Source organism: Heptranchias perlo, chromosome 28 (genome assembly GCF_035084215.1).
Source record: "Heptranchias perlo isolate sHepPer1 chromosome 28, sHepPer1.hap1, whole genome shotgun sequence".
In the NCBI taxonomy this organism is placed as follows: domain Eukaryota; kingdom Metazoa; phylum Chordata; class Chondrichthyes; order Hexanchiformes; family Hexanchidae; genus Heptranchias; species Heptranchias perlo.
Window position 1 is genome coordinate 22362819 of NC_090352.1, and position 24207 is coordinate 22387025.

At 38.7% G+C, this 24207-nt stretch overlaps 1 protein-coding gene across 1 annotated transcript in view; it reads left to right on the forward strand.

Moving 5' to 3' along the window:
- prpf8 (pre-mRNA processing factor 8) overlaps positions 1 to 24207 on the forward strand; it is a 42870-nt gene that overhangs the window by 13231 nt on the left and 5432 nt on the right. Inside the window, exons 10-38 of the mRNA XM_068008215.1 lie at positions 687 to 876; positions 1930 to 2049; positions 2875 to 3009; positions 3592 to 3721; positions 3913 to 4109; positions 4724 to 4930; positions 5366 to 5529; positions 5683 to 5809; positions 5973 to 6165; positions 6832 to 7019; positions 8568 to 8806; positions 9542 to 9688; positions 11215 to 11425; positions 12230 to 12346; positions 12699 to 12946; positions 13412 to 13591; positions 13674 to 13809; positions 14178 to 14347; positions 14580 to 14709; positions 14800 to 14946; positions 15269 to 15429; positions 15614 to 15805; positions 16243 to 16480; positions 16591 to 16719; positions 17552 to 17665; positions 18121 to 18294; positions 21557 to 21750; positions 22099 to 22338; positions 23674 to 23815. Coding sequence (XP_067864316.1) covers positions 687 to 876; positions 1930 to 2049; positions 2875 to 3009; positions 3592 to 3721; positions 3913 to 4109; positions 4724 to 4930; positions 5366 to 5529; positions 5683 to 5809; positions 5973 to 6165; positions 6832 to 7019; positions 8568 to 8806; positions 9542 to 9688; positions 11215 to 11425; positions 12230 to 12346; positions 12699 to 12946; positions 13412 to 13591; positions 13674 to 13809; positions 14178 to 14347; positions 14580 to 14709; positions 14800 to 14946; positions 15269 to 15429; positions 15614 to 15805; positions 16243 to 16480; positions 16591 to 16719; positions 17552 to 17665; positions 18121 to 18294; positions 21557 to 21750; positions 22099 to 22338; positions 23674 to 23815 — 4960 coding nt within the window. The remainder of the gene's footprint in view (positions 1 to 686; positions 877 to 1929; positions 2050 to 2874; positions 3010 to 3591; positions 3722 to 3912; positions 4110 to 4723; positions 4931 to 5365; positions 5530 to 5682; positions 5810 to 5972; positions 6166 to 6831; positions 7020 to 8567; positions 8807 to 9541; positions 9689 to 11214; positions 11426 to 12229; positions 12347 to 12698; positions 12947 to 13411; positions 13592 to 13673; positions 13810 to 14177; positions 14348 to 14579; positions 14710 to 14799; positions 14947 to 15268; positions 15430 to 15613; positions 15806 to 16242; positions 16481 to 16590; positions 16720 to 17551; positions 17666 to 18120; positions 18295 to 21556; positions 21751 to 22098; positions 22339 to 23673; positions 23816 to 24207) is intronic.

The following is a 24207-nucleotide window of genomic DNA, read 5'->3' on the forward strand; positions in this document are numbered from 1 at the left end:
ACTCCTGGTAGAGTATGGCCTGGATAAATGCAGAATGTAGTTCCATCTACTTTGCTTCAACAATATTGTTTAATCCCAACCTTAGAAGAACATCCTATACTGGCTAAGTTTTTTTTAGGTACAGTTTGTGATGTTGGGTCTATACAATACCTGTTCCAACTTGTTTATGTTGGACCTTTATAATCAGCAGAGGGATACTTTCATCCATCAAAATTAATTCGATGCTATTTGAATAAAAGTCCCAGAAAGAGAGGCAATGTGCTTAACTCATTGTCCCATCTCATCCTTTATTGTGGATCTTACTCAAAATGGATTCTGCAATGAGTAACAAGTATCTGTTAATATTCAAAACCATCTTGGCAGAATTTTTTGAATTCTAATGTATTCTACTCAGACTGGGGGAACAGAGTGCGAATCCCAGTCTTAATGGACACCAACATCCTGTGAATGAGTTTTCCCATCTTGCCTTAGTTGCATGGAAAAAGCAGACAGGTCTGTTTCCCACATTGGTAAAGAGCATTTCCCAACATTAACTCAAAGGTAGTTTCGATGCTGTGCAAATAAATATCCTTGGGCTGGTCTATCCTCTTGTAAAACATAATAAACTTCTAATTGGTGAAGAAAAAGTGTTAAATGTTTTCTTTCTAACCTAATTTAATGCTGACGTTTTACTTTTCCCACATCAGGTACTTATTCCGTTCGTTCAAATCAACAAAATTTTTCCAGTCAACCAAACTAGACTGGGTAGAGGTAGGACTACAGGTGTGTCGTCAAGGTTACAACATGCTGAATTTGTTAATCCATCGTAAGAATCTGAATTATTTGCATCTGGACTACAACTTCAACCTGAAGCCTGTGAAAACCCTCACTACTAAGGTAAAATTTATCAGACAGTGGTTCTGCTTTTGGAAGTAAAGTACCTCTGTAACCTGCAGTGGAGTTATGATTTGGAGGAAAACCAAATGCCATATTTTGGGATTGTATTCTTTTCAGATTTCAGTTTGAGTTTAAAAGCTCTTTCAGCTTTGGACAGTTATTTTCTGTTTTGGTATCCTTTGACCTTGAAGACTTGACATTTGTCTTTAACTTTTTTACTAGTTCTTTCCATTGAAACAATCTGGTTAAACTGCTGTGTTGCTGGGTATTTGTACTTTGATGCTCTTCAAGCCACAACACTTTGGATGGAGGCTTTATGACAGCTGTATGAGAAAAGTTATTGGCAAAATATAAGAACAAAAAAAATTGCCTTTATTGTGTTTTTGCCTAAACTGGAATTCATGTGCAGAGGATGTAATCTAATAGAATGGTTAAAATAACATTGAAATTTGTGATTTTTAGCCACCAACAGAATCCCAAGACTAAATTATCATCTTGAATGCATTCCAAAATGCTAGTTGTTTTTGTTTTTATAATTTAGTGTACTGAGTTTAAATTATCCACCTAGATTGTGTTGAAATAGATGCATGTCAGCCTTGGCTCAGTGGTAGCACTGAGTCAGAACATCATGGGTACAAGCCCCTCTTCCAGTGACTTGAATGCATACTCTAGGCTGACACTTCAGTGCGATACCAAGTGAGTGGCGCCTTTCAAATGAGATGCTAAACTGAGGCCACGTCTGCTGATCAGGTGGATGTTAAAGCTCCCATGGCACTATTCAAAGAACAGGAGAGTTCTCCTGATATTTACCCCTCAACCAGCACCAGATTATCTGGTCATTTATCTTTGCTGTGTGGAAATTGGCTGCAGCACATAGCAGTCTCTTCGGCTGTGAAGCACTTTGGGTGTCCAGAGGATGTGAAAGGTGCCATATAAACGCAAGTTTTCTTTGAATGCTGGTGATTAGTTTAAACGGGGCATACAAAGGTAGAATTTGAAAGCTGTGGTCTTTAAAGATAGTGTGAAAAATTACCAATATGTTCATTTTTACAGGAACGTAAAAAGTCTAGATTTGGCAATGCATTCCATTTGTGTCGTGAGGTGCTACGTTTGACGAAGCTTGTCGTTGACAGTCATGTACAGTACAGATTGGGGAATGTGGATGCCTTCCAGGTACAAAAATGCAGAAGCTATTTCAAGTGTATTCTGTGCTGTACAGACCATTCTTTAAGTCACCAGGATTTTGCAATAGAAAGTTTTAGTTTTGAAACAATATTAATGCTATCTACTTTCTGTTTTTGTTACCTTGAAATTGTTGCATTGTTAAATTGTCTCTTTAAGTAATCTATAAATGACAGTTTAATCATTAGGTTCAACAAATAACTCATTACTTAAGACTTGATATAAATAGTACTATTGACCCTTATTCATGTTTGAAGAATCAGCTATTAATGTACTGTGAGGCTTATATAATATTCAGTCATTCTTTGGTTAATCAGACTACAGAACGACTCGTTGCCTGGGCATGAGATCATTTGAATGCATTAAAGCTACAAATGTAATTTAAATGTAATACAAGTTATACTTATCCATCATTTAGTGTATTGGATGGGAATCAATATGTGGGTCAAGCGTATCCTTCTGAGAGTGCATTTAGACTATAACTGTAGCATCGGTGCAAAATGGTTTTGCTTTACTGCTGCAGCAGTTATATTGCGACTGCAGGCTGAATCCGGGGTGTGACACTGGTGTGAAGCGGAGTGAGACTCCCTGGAGAAGGATATCCCTCCACTTTGCTTCAGATTCACTTTGGGCCTTAGCACCCAATTTACACTGTACAAGTTTAATGTTAATGTGCACCAACGCCAAACTTGTGGCGCGTAAATGCGCCCTAACTTATTGGGAAAAAGAATCGCTGATTTTAGTTCAGTTTGAAATAAAACGTTAGCTAAATACTAAACATATAAAGTTGAACCCACTTTATTTTCTGTACTTCAGTTGTCGGATGGGTTGCAATATATCTTTGCTCACGTCGGACAATTGACAGGAATGTACAGGTACAAGTACAAGCTGATGAGACAGATCCGAATGTGTAAAGATCTGAAGCACCTTATCTATTACAGATTTAACACGGTAAGCATAGTGTTCTCTGTATCTGTTTTGTCCTGATCTTTTCAAATGCATATGTCATGACACCAATCCAAATTTTAAAGGTGCCATGCCTTGTCTTTCGATGGGTTGGGGAAAGTTAGTCTGGTTTGCATTTGTTCTTGTAATGTTATCGGGTTTTGTTGTGATTTGATGGAACATTTTGGAAACCATTTTGAAAAATGTCTGTTTCGTCCCCCCACCCCCGTCCATCAAAAAAGTACCATTCGGTAACTGAGTGTGGGTGTTCTGTTTTCATGCTTCATCTTTTGCTGTTCTCAAACCTGGTGAAAGATTAACAGGTCCCTTGTTTTTAATTTTATCTCGGTCTGGAAAAAAGAGTGTCTGGCACCTTCCAGACTATGATTGAGAGCTCAACGTAAGTGGAACAGCCATATACAACTCTCTTTCAGAGCACATTAGGGTAGTCTGCTCATTTGTGTTTCTTTTTAACCTGTGCTATAAATTTTTTTTTTGCAACCTTCAAATAAAATATATACTGATATGTGCATTTAAAGCCATATATATTGCTAGTAATTGTATCTGTTATCCTTTTAATTTTTACAGGGGCCGGTAGGCAAAGGGCCTGGCTGTGGATTCTGGGCTGCTGGCTGGAGAGTGTGGCTTTTCTTCATGAGGGGTATAACTCCTTTGTTGGAGAGGTGGTTGGGAAACCTGCTTGCCCGACAGTTTGAAGGTTAATAACGTTTGTGTCTTCTTTGAAAATGTAGCTTTCGTATAAACTCTGAAGAGAAAACCTGGTTGAGTGTTTAAATTATTTCACCTCTTTCCTTGCTGTTGACTCAAAAAGACATTTGTGAATCTTAAAGCTTCTCCACTTTCTGTTTACTGCAATAACCTATTCTCCCAATCCCCCACCCCTGCCAGGTCGCCATTCCAAGGGGGTAGCTAAGACCGTAACCAAACAGCGTGTGGAGTCTCACTTTGATCTGGAGTTACGAGCTGCTGTCATGCACGATATCCTAGATATGATGCCTGAAGGAATCAAACAAAACAAGGCCAGGACAATCTTGCAGCATCTAAGTGAGGCTTGGAGATGCTGGAAAGCAAATATTCCTTGGAAGGTATGTCCATGAATGAGTACTTTGTGAACAAGAATATGTTGTTAGAGAATATTTGCTCAGACAGATACTTCTATATGATCTGCAATGCTTTTTAAATAAGAAACTGAATATCTTGTTTGCTTCAAGGTGTACTATGAATAGCTTTATTGGCCGAGCAAGTCCAGAATGCTGGCTGTCTTGTGTATAGCTCTCAGATATACTTTTAAATTGTCTAGGCCATTCCTTTCCCCATTTCTCCCTGTGGTACATCTGGGTCTGCCAAAATCAAATGTGGAGTCCTGTACTTTAAAAAAAAAACGTTTTTTAACTCAAATTATGGGACTGATAAATTCTTCATTTATGACCTTTGTGTTGAAACATATTTTTGGCATTCAGGTTGAGCTTCCAGTTCTTTTTCATTATTAGTGGAGGTGCAGGGGAGAGCGTCGTGTCATTATTGTTTTTTGTTCAGGATTTAATTATAGCATAACTTAGTTTTAAATAAAATGGGAACGCATGCTTTTGTACACATTAGTTTAGTAGTTAGCTTCCAGCTTGCATGTAATTGTGAGGTTTAAATGCAAAAGCAGAGAGTAGATAACAGAACTTCCTAAGACTTGATATTGTTATAATAGGTTCCAGGTCTGCCAACTCCAATTGAGAACATGATCCTTCGGTACGTGAAAGCCAAGGCTGACTGGTGGACAAATACTGCTCATTACAACAGAGAGCGTATTCGCCGTGGTGCAACTGTTGACAAAACTGTGTGCAAGAAGAACCTGGGTCGCTTAACCAGATTGTACTTGAAGGCAGAACAGGAAAGACAGCACAACTACCTGAAGGTGAGTTCTACAGCTTGTATGTTACTGAAACTAATATGGTTTAGTCTTGAAGGTGCTGAAAATCTCTAGTATGCTATATGGATTGCTAATCATAGCCCTATTACTGATTTAGTACAAAATATATTTGATCGAGTGAATACATTTGTATCTACTGCTGTTGGAAAAGAAGATGCTGCCTGCACTGAAAAGTGATGGAGTTGTCTGATAGTTTTCTTCAGTTCTGGTATTTTAAATAATTGCATCAAAATGTGAGGATGCTCCAAGAGTCTGTCAGTTGTCTTCAGTTAATAATGAAATACTTGTAATTTTATTTAAATGATCTAATTGTGGTGAGATTTTAGTTTATATATTGTACATTTTCTCTCAAAGCTCAGAGAGCTGTCTGCTAGTGTTGTCTAATTGCTTGAAAGTGTTCGTATCTGTTCTGTTGCACAGGATGGGCCCTACATCACAGCTGAAGAAGCTGTTGCCATCTACACCACCACTGTGCATTGGCTGGAGAGCAGACGTTTCTCTCCAATTCCTTTCCCCCCTCTTTCCTATAAGCACGATACAAAGCTTCTGATCCTGGCTCTCGAGAGACTCAAAGAAGCTTACAGGTAAAGGCATATGCTTGTGATTGATACAGCAAATTGAACAGATTTTTCACCATTAATGTGAGACTTGTCTTGGCTTTATTCACAGCACATGTGAAATTGAACCTTTTTAAAAGAAATGAAAGTTTATCTTTGATTTTTTGCACTTAATTTCAGCGTGAAATCAAGGTTAAACCAGTCACAGAGGGAGGAACTGGGTCTAATTGAACAGGCTTATGATAACCCTCATGAGGCTTTATCCAGGATCAAACGTCACTTGCTCACACAGAGAGCTTTCAAAGAGGTTTGTGGAAATCTCAAATTCAAAATTGTACCCACCCAGATGTAAATATATGCATACTTTCATCTTGTAACTGCATATTAAGTTACATTATAACAAAAGTAATATTAATTTTCACATTCATTCTTAGAATGGTTTTGTTTTTCAAACCTTTCTTCATTGACAGGTTGGCATTGAGTTTATGGATCTGTACAGCCACCTGGTGCCAGTTTATGATGTTGAACCATTAGAGAAGATCACTGATGCTTACCTTGATCAGTACTTGTGGTATGAAGCTGACAAGCGGCGGTTATTTCCCCCATGGATTAAGCCAGCTGATACAGAACCTCCTCCATCACTTGTATATAAGTGGTGCCAGGGTATGTTGATAGTTGTCTTTTAAAACTTGCCATTTGCAGTTTTTACACTAAATCCTTTAAGCATTAGTTTCATTTCCTGTAATGCACAAATAGCAGAACAAACGTAGTTGATGTTCAACTTAAATTTGCCACAACCTTTTAAAATTTATCAGGAAGTGCGTAAGGATTCTTTTGCAATTTCTTGAACACAAGTGAAAGGTTTTATGCAAACATCGTTTTCATACTACCATTTTAATTTGCGTAGAAATAGAAGTCATACAAAGCATGTAATTTGGGCAAGTGAATAGTGTTCATCTAATTGAATTTTAGATGAGAATACCTGTTAACAAAATAAATGCAATAGTCAATGTTTATTTGGATTTTCAGTTTCCACTCACTATCCAGAATATTCATTATTGAGTAGAACTATTTATATTGTTAAACCTTGAGGTCTACTCTTCCAATGAGGAAGAGGCATCTTGTATATTCCATGTAGGGCAACCTCTTTCGATCACATCCCTGTTAAATTGCATGTTTCTATTGGAAAATGAAGCTATTTGCATTAAACGAAGCAGGTGTGAAAGCAAACTCCTGATGTTTTTTGGAAATCCATATCATTCCTAGTAGAACTTTGTATTAAGATTTGGTTAACACTAGGGTTGATCATTATATAATTTCTTAACACAGGCATTAACAATCTTCAGGATGTGTGGGAGACAGCAGATGGTGAATGCAATGTCATGTTAGAGTCTCGATTTGAGAAGATGTATGAGAAAATTGATCTGACGTTGCTGAACAGATTGCTACGTCTGATTGTGGATCACAACATTGCTGATTACATGACAGCTAAGAACAATGTTGTTATCAATTACAAGGTATGCATAATTTCTAGTATAGTGATTATCCTTTGTTTGTAAGATGGGTAGTTTCACAACTGTACTGAATGTAGGCTGATATTCACTGTTGAAATTGCATGAGTAAAGGATGATTTTTAAAAATTTCAGATTTTTAAAATTCGTTCATGGGATGTCCAGCATTTATTGCCCATCCCTAATTGCCCTTGAGAAGGTGGTGGTGAGCCACCTTCTCGAACTGCTGCAGTCCGTGTGGTGAAGGTTCTCCCACAGTGCTGTTAGGAAGGGAGTTCCAGGATTTTGACCCAGCGATGATGAAGGAATGGCAATATATTTCCAAGTCGGGATGGTGTGTGACTTGGAGGGGAACATGCAGGTGGTGGTGTTCCGATGTGCCTACTGCCCTTGTCCTTCTAGGTGGTAGAGGTCACGGGTTTGGGAGTTGCTGCATTTACATCCTGTGGATGGTACACACTGCAGCCACAGTGCCCCGGTGGTGAAGGGAGTGAATATTTAGGATGGTGAATGGGGTGCCAATCAAGCGGGCTGCTTTGTCCTGGATGGTGTCGAGCTTCTTGAGTGTTGTTGGAGCTGCACTCATCCAGGCAAGTGGAGAGTATTTCATCACACTCCTGACTTGTGCCTTATAGATGGTAGAAAGGCTTTGGGGAGTCAGGTGGTGAGTCACTCGCTGCAGAATACCCAGCCTCTGACCTCTTGTAGCTACAGTATTTATGTGGCTGGTCCAGTTTAAGTTTCTGGTCAATGGTGACCCCTAGGATGTTGATTGTGGGGGATTCAGCAATGGTAATGCCATTGAATGTCATGGGGAGGTGGTTAGACTCTCTCTTGTTGGAGATGGTCATTGCCTGGCACTTGTCTGGCGCGAATGTTACTTGCCACTTATCGGCTCAAGCCTGGATGTTGTCCAGGTCTTGCTGCATGCGGGAACTGACTGCTTCATTATCTGAGGGGTTGCGAATGGAACTGAACACTGTGCAATCATCAATGAACATCCCCATTTCTGACCTTATGATGGAGAGAAGATCATTGATGAAGCAGCTGAAGATGGTTGGACCTAGGACACTGCCCTGAGGAACTCCTGCAGCAATGTTCTGGGGCTGAGATGATTGGCCTCCAACAACCACTATAGAACAAAATAATTTTTTAAACTTGCATATGTCAAGTAATTTTTTATTAAAGAAGTTAAAAGTAGAAGAATGCAGAATGTAATTATATACTTTTTCTAAAACTTGATGGCTGTAAGAGCTATAATGGAGATGTAAACTTGCCAGTGAGTTCATGCTATTTTGAATGTAGCTACAGTAGATTTGTAGCGGTCACATCCTGGTATGCTACAACTTGCTATGGCTTTGTTTCAATAAGTGGAGGTTTATGGAAATTGCAGTAGCATGTACAAGGTATGTTCAAGTATTTATGGTTATTGTTGGATCCAGTGTCTTTCGAACTGGAGTGAATTATTGATAATAAGTTCATGTAGTTTTATTATTGAATCTTTCCCTTCTGTATTTCTGCTTACACTATTATTTTTTCCTTTTTATATAAAAGGACATGAACCACACCAATTCCTATGGCATTATCAGAGGGCTTCAGTTTGCCTCCTTCATTGTCCAGTACTACGGGCTGGTGCTGGATCTGCTTGTATTGGGTCTCCACAGAGCCAGTGAAATGGCTGGCCCACCACAAATGCCAAATGATTTTCTAAGTTACCAGGACGTTGCCACAGAAGTTGCCCATCCTGTCAGGCTTTTCTGCAGATATATTGAGCGCATTCACATTTTCTTCAGGTACAAAAATATTTCCTTAACCCGCAAGACTCAATACTAAATGGCTTGTCCCTTTTTTTAACAAATAGTCTCTAAAATTGCATCCATCCAATAATGTGGTTGAAGTCGGCAAAATAGTGTTTTGGCTTCCCACACAGTGTAGTAAAATGCGGCATCTCTTAGTACAAAATGGCAATTTATTTCAAATTTAGTTATGCAAGTTTTTGTCATAGTTCATAAATGTCAAATAATTTTGGAACATTAGTTTTGACCAGGAATATTTCTTCAATTTTTAAATTTTTTTTTTGTAGTTTTAATATACAACCCCCCACCCCTTGATGTTACTCCCTCTACTCTTAAAGGCAGTATTGATGCAGGCGGAGGGGTCCATGGGTAGTGGCTACCATACAGTACCTCGTCTAAATGTTCATTCTTCATGTGCAAGCCTAGAACAATGAGTGTTGATGGGCTGTTCAGCTTCTGAGCCCAATTCCATTTTCACTCATTGTCCACATGAGGTTTTCCAGCAGGTCATTTGATGATAATTAGCCATTGCCCCAAGGGTGATCTTCCCCTCTTCTGCCCTGCTGAGCCTAGTTTTAACACCCCAGTTGTTCCTCAATACAAATTGGGAATTGAACTTTGGACCTTCTGATCAACATAGCCTACTGGGTAAAGGCACTACTTAGCTATCGGAGAGTTGATAAGAGCATATGTTTCTTCAAATGCATGTATTTAAAATCTTTGTATGTACAGGTTTACAGCTGATGAAGCCAGAGACCTGATTCAGCGCTACCTGACAGAACACCCTGATCCAAACAATGAGAACATTGTGGGTTACAATAACAAGAAGTGTTGGCCAAGAGATGCACGTATGAGGCTTATGAAGCACGATGTCAATCTGTAAGTGTCCTGTTCAAAGGTGTTACTTGGTGTTTACCTGTTAATCATTGGGAGCATTTACCAGCTCTTTGCCATCGTCTGTTTTATGCAAACTGTAATGTAATCTTTCAAACAAAACCCACTTGAAGTTGCTAAAAACAAGGTTCTCGTGTCTACAACAGATGCTGCAATGTTTCTCTCTTTTTCCCCCCCCAATATTTAATTTGCACCCAGAAGTGCTATTCGCTGTTGGATACTGCAGTGTAGTGTGTGAGGTATCAAAAGGAAAATACTGCAGATGCTAGAAATCTGAAATAAAAACAGAGAATACTGGAAACACTAAGTGGGTCAGGCAGCATCTGTGGAGAGAGAAATAGTTAAAGTTTCAGGTTGATCATCGCTCATCAGAACTGTGTGTGAGGTGGTGCTTTGTAAAATCCACCTGGAATAAGCTGAAAATCATTTTGACATGAAGCTATTTATATTTTTTATTAATTGGTAGCATTCTTGCCTCTTGAGTCAGAGGATTGTGGGTTCAAGTCCTACTCCAAGGCTTGGGTACATAACCTAGGCTGACACTTCAGTGCAGTACCGAGGAAGAACAGTGCCGTCAGCGCTGCCGCCTTTTGGACAAGATGTAAAAGATTGCATGACAATTCGAAGAAGAGCAGTGAAGTTCTCCCAGTGTCCTGGGCAACATTTGTCCTTCAACCAATACTGCCAGCAACAGATTAACTTGTCATTACCTTATTACTTACTGTTTATTTGTGGGACATTGCCATGTGCAAATGGCTGCCACATTAGCCTTCATAACAGTGACTGTATTTCAAATGTAATTCATTGCTTGTGAAGTGCTTTGCGATATCCTGGGGACATGAAAGGTGCTGTATAAAAGCCACTTTTTTTTCCCCTTCCTTTCTCATCGAATATTCTAGACCTTACTGAATTCGAATGGCCCTATTGGCTATGAGATCAGAAGGAGAATCTTTACACAAAATATTAGGCATTAAAATGTACTGCTGTCTCAGTGAAACTTATTGGTGGATTTACTAAATTAAGTGTGTTGAGCATTACATGTAAAGGATAGTTGGAAAATATATGGATAAAGATTTATAGTCAAAAGGGAACAGTAGTAAAGGTGTTCTGTAACAAAAGCACCTTTATTTAGAAACAAGAATACAGTGATTTCATTGTGTCCTCCACAACTGTTATTTTATGATAATGCATTGAAAATGTTTGTATTGTAACAGGTTGTAGCAGCACAGATTATTGGAACCAACAGTTGCAGGAGCTGAGCCTACCAGAAAAGGCAATAACAGCCTTGTAAGCTTGGAGCAGAAATCCGGTGAAATTAAAATCAATTTGAAAGTTTTTGTATTAAAGGTTTATGCTTAGTCAAGTATCTTAAATGGACTACCGGAAAACGTGACCAAAAACGTAAACTACTTAACGCAGTGTGATTCTAGTTAGATCGGCACAATCTCTGAAGAATTTTTTGTTCATATTAGTGTTTTTAAATTGCTTTTATATTACACTTTTTCTTGTAGTGGCCGAGCAGTGTTTTGGGACATTAAGAATCGTCTGCCTAGGTCTGTTACCACTATTCAGTGGGAGAACAGCTTTGTGTCTGTATACAGCAAAGATAATCCCAACCTGCTATTCAACATGTCTGGCTTTGAGTGCCGCATCCTTCCCAAATGTCGTACAAGCTATGAGGAATTCACTCACAAAGATGGAGTCTGGAACTTACAAAATGAGGTATAATATACATTGTGTATGGCTGCAAACCTTGCAGTAATCATTGTTCTAATAATTTTAGTAATAGTGTGTTTAAATGGAAATACCTTAGTTTCCTGATCTATTACCTTGTCAATATAGCTTCAGTGTCAAATGTGGAAAATTTACGATTGTCAAGTATAATGTGGTAAAATAATCAGGTAACGTGAAAGCAGTTTGGAATATCTGGCAGTTAATTACTGAAATGTGGATAATGTATTGTTGCACACCATGGAATCCAATATAAATAAACATAAGTAGCAATTTACAGAACTATATTATTCCACTGTATTTTAGAATGATTAAAACACCTGGTTTGACTTACCTGTGTACTATTTGTATTACAATAAAAAAGGAAGTGTCAGCTTTGGCTCACTGGTAGAACTCTTGCCTCTGTTTGATGGTTTAAGCCACTGACTTGAGCCCATAATCTAGGCTGACACTGCATTATCGGAGGTGGCATCTTTCGCATAATACATTAAATCGAGGCCCCATCTCTACACTCAAGCAGACATAAAAGATTCTATGGTACTATTTGACAAAGAGCAGAGGAGTTCTTCCGGTGCCCTGGCTAACATTTATCCCTCAAACCACACCATTAAAAACAGATTAACTGGTTATTATTTCATTGCTGTTAGTGGGACCTTGATGTGCATAAATTAACTGTTGCATTACAAAACAATAATGATTGCACTTCAAAAGGAATTTATTGGCTGTGAAATGCAGTGGGGCGCCCTGAGGACGCAAAAGGTGCTATATATAGTTCTTTTCTAATTTGTATTACAGGTTACCAAAGAGCGTACAGCTCAATGCTTCCTCCGAGTGGATGATGAATCTATGCAGCGATTCCATAACAGAGTACGTCAGATCCTCATGGCTTCTGGTTCCACCACTTTCACCAAGGTATGGTCCCTTTATTGATGTTAAACACTGAACGTAACACTAGTATCAAGCATTTTCATTTAAAATAGTAGCATGAAATGTTGAATATTTTTAAACAGCAGTTCTTTGTGAAGTTTATAATCTGCTTATTGTGGATTCAACATTAATGCCAGGAAGTTCTGAAAAGGATTTTTTTTTACACGGTTTCTCTGTTGGGTCCAGTGTAGTCTTGTGTTGTGGTGAGGGTCTCATGTATATTTGTGGCAGGAAAGATGTAACACTTGAATAATGAGATATTGCAACTGGAGATTAATTACAATTTTTAAAAAAAACTTTATTATATAGTTTTTCTAATGACTATCTGCTTTTCTAGATTGTGAATAAGTGGAACACTGCTCTGATTGGCTTGATGACCTATTTCCGTGAAGCAGTGGTAAACACTCAGGAGTTGTTGGACCTGTTGGTGAAATGTGAGAACAAGATCCAGACACGTATTAAGATTGGTTTGAACTCCAAGATGCCAAGTCGTTTCCCTCCTGTGGTGTTCTACACACCCAAGGAGCTGGGTGGTCTGGGCATGCTGTCTATGGGCCACGTTCTCATCCCACAATCTGATTTGAGGTACTATCTAAATACATATTTCCTTGTCTGGAACGAGCTGCCAGAGGCAGTAGTAGAGGCGGGTACAATTTTGTCTTTTAAAAAGCATTTGGACAGTTACATGGGGAAGATGGGTATCGAGGGATATGGGCCAAGTGCAGGCAATTGGGACTAGCTTAGTGGTATAAACTGGGCGACATGGACATGTTGGGCCGAAGGGCCTGTTTCCATGTTGTAACTTCTATGATTCTATGAATTTGAATGAGTAATGTAAAGTACTGCAAAATTAATAAAATTCATTATGAAATAATTTGTTACTTGTAAGAAGAATTTGTCTATCTAACCACATTGTAGCAATTCTGTTTCATTCAGTAATATTGTTGTCATCTTGCTGATAAGTCAAGAATGTAATTTTAGGCTGTACAGAAAGCTTCCATTTTTAAAAATAATGTTGCACCTCATGCACAAATTTTTTACATTTTGTAGATGGTCCAAGCAGACAGATGTGGGCATCACTCATTTCCGATCAGGTATGAGTCATGAAGAGGACCAGCTGATTCCTAATCTTTATCGTTATATTCAGCCTTGGGAGAGTGAGTTCATTGATTCACAGAGAGTGTGGGCAGAATATGCACTGAAACGACAGGAAGCTATAGCACAAAATAGGTCAGTTTTGAGATTATTTGTAACAATAATAGTGACAGTGTATTGCTGGTTTGGATGCTTGACAAACTGTTTATAATTTCAGGCGCTTAACTTTGGAAGATCTGGAAGACTCATGGGATAGAGGTATCCCACGTATTAACACTTTGTTCCAGAAGGACAGACACACACTGGCTTATGATAAGGGCTGGAGAGTGAGAACTGATTTTAAACAGTACCAGGTATATTTTTTAAAATGTTTTTGTAAATTATTCTATTCCTCACCCCCATTACCTCTTTTTGGCTCCTGAAGCCTCCCTGCATCACCATCTCAATGGATGGATTGCAGACTAGCTCTCTGTATTCTCCCAGTGCTGTTCTAAAGCTGGCCATTCGTGCAGAAGATGCACAGACTCAATCCAAAAAAGCAGACCCTCCCTGTGGAGAAACACCTGGCTTCCACTTCGTATTTCTCTCTGATCATACAACTGAGGTTGGGAACTCACCATTTGTGGCACTGTGGTTTCAATCCTCTGTCGAATCATTCCATGAGTCAGTACTCGGAACTTCACAATATACTGCCCTAATGGAAATTTTGTGTTGTTCCCAGGTGTTGAAGCAGAATCCATTCTGGTGGACCCATCAGAGACATGATGGCAAACTGTGGAACTTGAACAACTACCGTACAGACATGATCCAAGCACTAGGCGGTGTTGAAGGCATTCTGGAGCATACACTCTTCAAGGGAACTTATTTTCCTACTTGGGAGGGTCTATTCTGGTATGTGGTTTTAAAAAAAAATGATTAGAGATTTTGCATACATTAAAGAGGTGCTATAGGGTACGTATGAATGTCGTCACCTATGTTTTGATCATCTGATTAACTTTCATATGCAACTCTGAGATTGGAACATTTGCTTCAACTCCTATTTTACCTTTTTAACCAAATGCAAATGTTTGATTCTTGGGTACCAGCAAGATTTTCTAATTTTCCTTAAATTATATACTTGAAGGGAGAAGGCTAGTGGTTTTGAGGAATCCATGAAGTGGAAGAAGCTGACTAATGCCCAGCGATCTGGTTTGAACCAGATTCCCAACAGAAGATTCACTCTTTGGTGGTCACCAACCATCAACAGAGCTAATGTAAGTTTGTGTGACTACTGTGAATTAACCATAAGTTTGTTTTTAAAATGAGTTGTCAAAAACGAGCTGAAAAGATTTTTCCATCCTCAGGTTTATGTAGGTTTCCAGGTGCAGTTAGATCTGACCGGAATTTTCATGCATGGCAAAATCCCCACTCTCAAGATTTCGTTGATCCAGATCTTCAGAGCCCATTTGTGGCAGAAGATTCATGAGAGCATCGTTATGGATCTATGTCAGGTCAGTGTTTGGGCACTACTGCTTCAGTCTTTGAACACTTTTATTGGTTTGCAATCAGATTGGGGAGACCATGGAAACTGAAACAAGGGAAAATGGATTAAAAACAGAAAAAATAAATGAGTGGGGAGGAAGTTTTATTGGTAAAGGGATGGACATAGAAAAAAAGGGAGAGAAAAAGAAAGGTTTCTAAAGAAAAATAAATTGCAGAAGCGGGAACTTCCAGTTTAGTTTCAAATTCATGGTAAGTGTTCAGATTATCTTGCAGTTTTCAGAGAATCACTGTTTCAGGTAATGGATTTCAGGGCAAAGATTTTCTTTGTAGGTCTTTGATCAAGAGTTGGATGCTTTGGAGATTGAGACTGTGCAGAAAGAGACCATTCACCCCAGAAAGTCCTACAAAATGAACTCGTCCTGTGCTGATATTCTACTGTTTGCTTCATACAAGTGGAATGTTTCCAGACCATCGCTACTTGCTGACTCAAAGTATGTCCATTTTCCCATTTTCATAAGAGATGGAATTGTTGCTGTAAGATACAATCTATGCTTCTTAAATCATGTTTATCTTGATAGCATTAATGTAATTTATGTAAACTCCAAATTTGCTGCTGTTTTGTGTGTTCCCATTTTGAATCATACTGCATACACTGAGATTTCTTCTTTATTTTAGAGATGTGATGGACAGCACTACTACCCAGAAATACTGGATAGACATTCAGTTGCGATGGGGTGACTACGACTCTCATGATATTGAGAGATATGCCAGGGCCAAGTTCTTGGACTATACAACAGATAACATGAGTATCTACCCATCACCTACTGGTGTGTTGATTGCTATTGATCTGGCCTATAATTTGCATAGGTATGTATTCTAGGCCTGCAGCCAATCTTACTAAGTTCATAATGGTATTCTAGCAGTTAAATAAGTAATACATCCTTTTTGCTTAATATAGTTTGGTAGTTCAGAAACCAGTATTTTCCCTGCCCTCAGGACTTTTTATGCAAAAAAATCCATTTCTTGAAAAGCAAATTGTGCAACACACTATGTAAGTGGGATTTTCTGAGCTGCACCAAATCACTTGCCGTAATAATGAACAGTCGATTCAGCAGAACATACTGCATGCAATACCATTTCTTGAAAAAAAATTGTTCCAATTTCTGTCCTGGAATTTCTTTGTACTTGTAGCATTTTGAATTTCTAGGATTTAAAAATGGTACAGTGACAATAAATCAATGCATAATAAAAGAAAGTATTTGGTTTTGCAAACGTTACTAATGTTACACATTTTTATCTTGCAGTGCTTATGGTAACTGGTTTCCAGGTGCCAAGCCATTGATCCAGCAGGCTATGGCAAAGATCATGAAGGCTAACCCTGCTTTGTATGTGTTGAGAGAACGTATTCGAAAAGGTCTACAACTGTATTCTTCCGAGCCAACTGAACCGTACCTTTCGTCACAGAATTATGGTGAACTCTTCTCCAACCAAATCATATGGTTTGTGGATGATACTAATGTGTACCGGGTCACCATTCATAAGGTGAGAAATAAAAACTTCACTTGAAAGAAGTGTCCAGTGACTGTTTGACTAAGAGTACTATTTTGCTGCTTTTCACAATTTAATCTGCCTTATATGTGTTCCTTTCACAGACGTTTGAAGGTAACTTGACAACGAAGCCCATTAATGGAGCCATTTTCATCTTCAACCCCAGGACAGGACAGTTATTTCTTAAAATTATTCACACCTCTGTTTGGGCTGGGCAGAAACGTTTGGGCCAGGTAACAACCAGACACTATACTTCACACATCCTGTATTTTGTATGCATATAATTATGTAAAAGCCTCAACAACAAAAAAAAATTTGCTGCTTAGGTCATGTAAATTTTGATGCTTAAATTTAACTCCAAAGAAAGGTGTAATGTCAGTTATTTTTCAATTAATTTTCAGTCCCATTTGATAAAGGAGGAAGAAAAAAACTGAACAAAAATAATTTTGGCATGGCATTTAAGGATTTTGCTAATTTAGCCAAAATTGGAATATTGGTAAAATCTCTTTCACATAAATTAATATCTGCATCTAATTTGGTCATTTCAGAACTGTCTACTATTTGTTATTTTAAGCCATTGCTTAATTTTAATATATTAGAATGTAAGAAATAGGAACAGGAGTAGGCCATATGGCCCCTTGAGCCTGTTCTGCCATTCAGTAAGATAATGGCGGATCTTTGACCCCAACTCCACTTTCCCGCCCGATCCTCCATATCCCTTGATTCCCCTAGAGTCCAAAAATCTATCTATCTATCTCAGCCTTGAATATACTCAACGACTGCATCCACAGCCCTTTCAGTTAGAGAATTCCAAAGATTCACAACCCTCTGAGTGAAGAAATTTCTCCTCACCTCAGTCCTAAATGGCCGACCTTTTATCCTGAAACTAAGACCATTAGTTCTGGACACTCCAGCCAGGGTTAACAGCCTCACAGCATCTACCCTGTCAAGCTTGCTCAAAATCTTACATGTTTCAATGAGATCACCTCTCATTCTTCTTAACTTGAGAGTTAAGGCCCATTCCACTCAATTGTGCAAATAGTAATAAGTTGTTTTTGCATTCAGCTGGCAAAATGGAAGACTGCAGAAGAAGTGGCTGCCTTGATCCGATCGCTTCCAGTTGAAGAGCAGCCTAAACAGATCATTGTTACAAGGAAGGGCATGTTAGATCCACTGGAAGTGAGTAAACTTTGTTTGTACTTGGAAGATAATTTGCCTTAAAATTGAAATGGAGTAAAAATTGAACTACTATTAGAAAGCCTGCAATGAGCTCTGTTTAGAAGTTATTATTCGTGTATCTGATATTTAAAACAAGGGACTAACTAAAGATCGACGTGCTATTTTCAACATCTGAGCAGTGTGCTTAAACATCTTTGTATCAAAGCTTGATTTATGTAAATTTTGTACTAGTTCAGTACCCCTAGCCCAGTTGACTGATGCTTTAGGCAAGGGGTGACCAAACTACAGCCTATGGGTCATATGGCCCTAACCCTTTGTGAAATACTGAATCAGCCTGTAGTTAAAATCAGGTCTAACCAGCTAGTTTTGTGTTTTTAAGCCTTTGAAGAACTTTGGTAACAAAGCTTGTACTCTCAACAATTCATGTTTTAAATAGACGCTTTTGTTTTGTTTAGGTCCATTTGCTCGATTTCCCCAACATTGTGATCAAAGGGTCTGAGCTGCAGTTGCCTTTCCAGGCTTGTCTGAAAGTGGAGAAGTTTGGTGATCTGATTTTAAAGGCAACTGAGCCACAGATGGTGCTGTTTAACCTGTATGATGATTGGCTGAAGACCATTTCCTCCTATACTGTAAGTACTATTATTGTGTTTTAATTTTGTTTATAGGGAGTGAATCCAGTGGATAAGTCGCTGAGGATACAAGTGGTCTCATAAGAACATAAGAAATAGGAGCAGGAGTATGCCATACGGTCCCTCGAGCCTGCTCCACCATTCAACAAGATCATGGCTGATCTTCAACCTCAAATCCACTTTCCTGCCCGATCCCCATATCCCTTGATTCCCCTCACGGATCCTTTGAACTTGTGCCTCCCCTCGCCTCTTTTGTTCCCCCCTTCCTATTTCCAAATAATCTGTTTCATGTGGCAACTTGTGCTAAAGCAATTGACACGTTCTACAAATCTAAAAGTACTTTTCAGTAGACTTTTATAGTGACAACAGTTTGTGCATGGGGAGAGTAGTGGTGGATACACCAAGAATGGTTTCCCAATTCATTCAGCCTTTGTATTCAAAGGGAAAATTTATAAGTCTGCACTGAAGTTTTGTCATTTTTGTAAAACATTGTGTTTTTTACATTGAAATTATCTAGTTCTGGTAAACCCTGTGGGTTATAGACTTGGGAAAGCAGATTAGTGGAGGAAACTATTTTCTCTATGTCCCCCTTCCAGCTTATTTACATCTTAGAATCCATTCAGGGCTTTATGTTACTCCCAGCAACTATTTAATGTAGGTATTAATCCCACTTTAGATCTGCAGTAAATTGAGGGGATTGCTGATGTCTGATTTTAGGCTGTGTACAGTTTGGTGGATTTTTGAAGAGTTATAAGCTTTATTTCAGAGTAATTGAATACATCTTTCAATTGTATATCCTGTCTGTTGTTCCATATCTCTCTCATTGCATGGCAACTCAGCTGTTAAGAATTAAGTTCCTTATGTCCATCAGTTGCTCACAATATATTTTAGGTTCAGAGAATTAAATTGAATGAAGATAGATATCTGGGAATGTACAAGTTTGTGATTTTTTTTATGAAAGGAGCTCATTTTAAAATATCTGCAGGACTGAATAGATTGCATTTGTTTATTTGGTCTATCATTATATATCTATCTTTCACCCACTGGCACCAAAGTGGTTTTGACTTTCATTGACCTTACAGCTGTCACCTCGGCACATTCCTCAATGCTGAGCTTCTTCCCCCGCATCCACTCTTTACTGAAGCTGCTTTCTTCCACCTATGCAACATTGCCCATCTATGTCCATACTTCTTTCCCATCTCTGCCAAAACCTTAGTCGAGGACTTCATTAGCTTAAGGCTAAACTTTTCTCATGCTCTCCTGGTTGGCCTCTGTTACAATTCATTCAAAACTTTGCAGCCTGAATTTTCACCACAGTATCCACACTCGCATTATCCTTGTTTTCTTTGTTCCACTAACTCTATAGGCGTCAGTGACATTACTTCAACATTCTTATACTCACTTTCAGATCGTTCCATGGACTCGCCTCACTCTAATTTAGTATCTTCTCCAGCCTTACATAGCTGAATGTGCCTTCCCCCACTCCTGACACCAGATCACTCCTTATTCCCCATTCCTTCTGCTCCACTTTGGGTACCTGCTTGTTTTTTCACTATAATCCTGATCCTTTAGCACTCCCTTTCCAGTTTCCTCTACTTTGCGACCTTCTTCCTTTCAAAAACTTATGTCTTTGGCATCGTCCTTAATCCTCCTTCCTCTTTCACTTTTGTTCAGTGTCGACTGTTTTTCTACAACATTTTTCTGTGTGTGAGTGACGATCCGGATTCTTTCCCCTCAGTCTGGTTCAGTAAAAACTGAAGTCGAATACATTTTAAAGTTCAGCACAACTTTAATAGCAGGGTTCTTAGTCTGCAGCATTGATTTGGACTCCTGATAGAGTCCCTCTATGCTGGCAGAGCAAGAACAAAAACATTCAGAAATCCACACGTTTTTATACAATCAATAGGGGTTGGAACATACTTAACGAGGGTCAACACCAATCATAAGCCGGGCACAGGTTGCCATGCGAGGTTACATTATTTCCGGCCAATCATAAATCGTCCATGTGCTGATCATGCTGCTGTTAGACATCAAAGGGGATACTTCCTCACCTTCCAACTTGGAATGTTCTTCCCTGTTCCTTCTGTTCCTTATCTCCCAACCTGGAATGTCTTTCAACTTTGGCTAAGCTCGTTACCTATATTGATCTGCCATAAACATGGAGACATTCAGACCAGTCCTTGAATCACATCAAAGACTCTACATTGCTAAGACCATGCAAACCTGCTGACTACGCAAACATATGGCCCAGCAGGAGGCCAGGCCACCTGTACCAATCTCAGTTACTAACTAATTAACCCTTTCTAACCATTTTGCATTCTGCTTCTTTGCCACATCTTAATATTTTACCGAAAACTGACCACGTAGGGATTCTCATGTGCGGAGTACTATAAAAATGAAATTTGTAGTTTCAGGAGTTGGTATTTACATTTGTGTTTTTGTGTTGTTTTGATATAGTTTATTAAAATGCAAAGGAATTTGGTAATACTTGAGCTCTTGCTTTAGTAAACGAAAAGGCTACATGTGTGGCTTACTGTGACACTGCCAACTGCCAAAAGGAAAAAAATTAGGACACTTTTAATTAGTTAGCTGGATATCTAATAAATGCAGAAACCCATTGCCATACTTAAATCTAAATCATACTACTGAGAAATTCACATACGTAGAATTTCTGTTTACCTGACAGAGTGCAAACTCCTTGACCATAGGGACACACTCCATCAACGTAAGCACAGAGAACTTGGGTGTATGTTTACAAGAGTTCAGGCTTAAGGACCCCTATCTGAGTGTAGTGATTCTGTTATGACTGCATAGTTTACTAGCAGAGCACTGGGAGCAGCAAGTGCAGGAGGAAGAGAAGAAAAACTTTTTTTTAACAAGTTTTTGGTCTATTGGGAGGAAAATAGGCCGTTAGCAGGAAGGAAGTGAAGCATGAATGCAAAATGGGGTTGAGAAGCAGGAAGAGTTAAGGTGTAGAGCAAGGTGAATGGTTTATATCCAGAGCAGTAACTGCCCTGGCTATTTTCCTGTGTTTCTGTGGAATTGATTGTTCAATCTGATTCGGTGACCATGTGATGGATAACACTAGGTGGTTAGCATTTACCAATTGGGAAAGCCAAAAGAATCAACAACATTCAGTTTTACAGATGCAAAACATTTAATTACATGGATAGATTTTCAAAAACATTTCAATATTCAACCAATGTGTAGCCTTAAATAAATCTGTTTCCTCTCTTTCTCTGCACTTTCCACACGTTTGTAGGCATTCTCTCGACTGATTTTAATTCTTCGAGCACTGCATGTGAACAATGATCGTGCAAAGGTCATCCTGAAACCTGACAAAACTACAATAACAGAGCCTCATCACATCTGGCCAACGTTGACCGACGAGGAATGGATAAAAGTGGAAGTGCAGTTAAAGGATCTCATTCTGGCTGACTATGGCAAGAAAAACAAGTAAGTGACCATGGCAAGAAATGCAAATGAGAAGGAACCTTGTTTGCTTGAAATCGGAGCAGCACTATTTATGGAAGAACTGACAGTGTCTACTTATGCTTTGAAGTTCTCCAAAATATTAGTTTTTATTAGGCTGACATGGGTTTAAATTACAGTATTAGAGTGGTCTGCCTGGGCAATATTTCAGAATTGTCAAAGGCCAGTGAGGTGGTCAAACTTGGCATATCGGAATTAACTCAAATTATAAGTCTATATTTTAACGAAAGTATTTTGAACAATAGAAACCCATTCTGCTTGTTAATTATCAATCATGTGGTATTTTCATTTACCTGCTGCTTTGCATTCCAGTGTAAATGTGGCATCCCTGACTCAATCTGAGATTCGTGACATTATTTTGGGTATGGAGATTTCCGCACCTTCACAGCAGAGACAACAGATTGCTGAAATTGAGAAGCAAACCAAAGAGCAGTCTCAGCTCACAGCCACGCAGACACGTACTGTAAACAAGCATGGTGATGAAATCATTACCTCAACAACCAGCAACTACGAGACCCAAACCTTCTCATCCAAAACTGAATGGAGAGTCAGGTATGATTTATTTTTATGATCAGTTTCTATCCAAATTGGCAGATTAAACTTGAACAGAAATTGGTTATTAACCCATTTATCAGTAAATGTATTTGCAATCACCAAAGTGGTTGTAAATGACGTTTCATGGACTCTATTGATTTAATTGAAAATTAATGAAGTCTATATCTGAACATTTTAGACTAGGACATTCACATTTTCTGAAGTTGCCTATGGAGTTCTGATTAGTAATGAAGCGGGTTCCATGGGCAAAGAGCCACCTAAGATTATGGGTGCAGAGAACTCAGTATCAGTTAATGGGTTGGAAATCTGTATGAATGAACCTTGATCTTAAAATGGGGCTGGCAGAATTCTGTGACACTTGAAGGCAAATTTCAGTGGTAAACCCAACCAAATTCTGTGGTATGTGGATTATGTGGCAAGTCTGCCCAGAGTTGGGGCATCTCTCCGCACAATATTTTTAAAATTCTCCCCACAATGTAATTATTGTAAAAAAAAAAACACATAATTTTTAAATTATTGTAAGAAACATGCTTTTTATTTAGAAAAAATAAGGCATTTTAAACTGTTTTGAAGTAGTTTATTATAGTCAGCCTCTGAGTCCCCATATATTTCCCTGCTATTTACATTAGCTGCCTGTTAACATCTGAGTACCTCCCCTGACTTCTCACTAACTAGGTGAGGCAGCTAGCTGTTAGGTTGTAGCTAGCGAAATTAGTGGCCTTTAGTTTAAAGCGTCAGAATTTGCAGTATTTCTTAGGATGATGAGCAGAGTCTAAACAATAAAAGTCCATTGCAAACTGAATGCTTCCATCACAAATTAGAGTTTAAAATTTTAATACTGTATCTCCTGGTATGTTTATAAAATGGTGGTGAGTGCAACACATGTTGACAGGTACAGTAACCAGATAGTGTTGATTCAACAACATGCACAGTAAAAATAGTCATTTTTAAATGGGGGAAAACCTTCATGGCTTTATTTGCCATACTAGGAGATACTATTTGTGAATATTGGCACTAAACATTTAAAACATGAAGACTAGATTAGGAGTTTCTGCAAACCAGTTGATTGGCTGAGATCTTTGGGGTTAGATAATGGGTGAAATGTACAAGATGTAAATAGTGCAAGCTATGAAATGCAAGGAGAAAGAGGCAAATATATGGAGATTAGAAGATTTGGAACCCAGGGTATTTTTCTAATACAATTGCAGTGGAGAAAACTGTTAAGAGGAGGTGAAAAATTCTGCAGACACATGATTACTGAATGCTAGTGGCCCCGATCTTAAATGAGAACAGCTCGTCCTTCATATCATTTGCATTCTTTATTCTGCACAGAGCCATATCTGCTGCCAACCTTCATCTGCGTACCAATCATATCTATGTTTCCTCTGATGACATCAAAGAGACTGGCTACACCTACATCCTGCCCAAGAACGTGCTGAAGAAATTTATCTGCATTTCAGATTTGAGAGCACAGGTAAACTGCCCTATTTAGTGTGGCGACATGATTTACACAAGTTGGTTCATTTATGTTGGCCTAATGAGAATACGCTTGTCTTAATGATTTCTTGAAAACTGACTTGAACCGGTGAAAATGCACAAAATACACGTACAAATACTTGTACCACATTCTACAACATTGGAGCATGTGAACAGCCTGAGATTGAAAATTTCAGCTTTTGTCTCCCTTTAGTTGTCACTTCAGCTTTGTGCTGATTGAAAATGGTTAAGTTATGTTTAAAACCCTTTACATGGTATGAATGGGAATTCAACTAAGATCCCAAATCATGTAATATTACTACTTTAAAAACCTAACTCAAGTTTGGACAGTAGTTGCCTGCAACACCCACAATGAAGAATGAATATAAA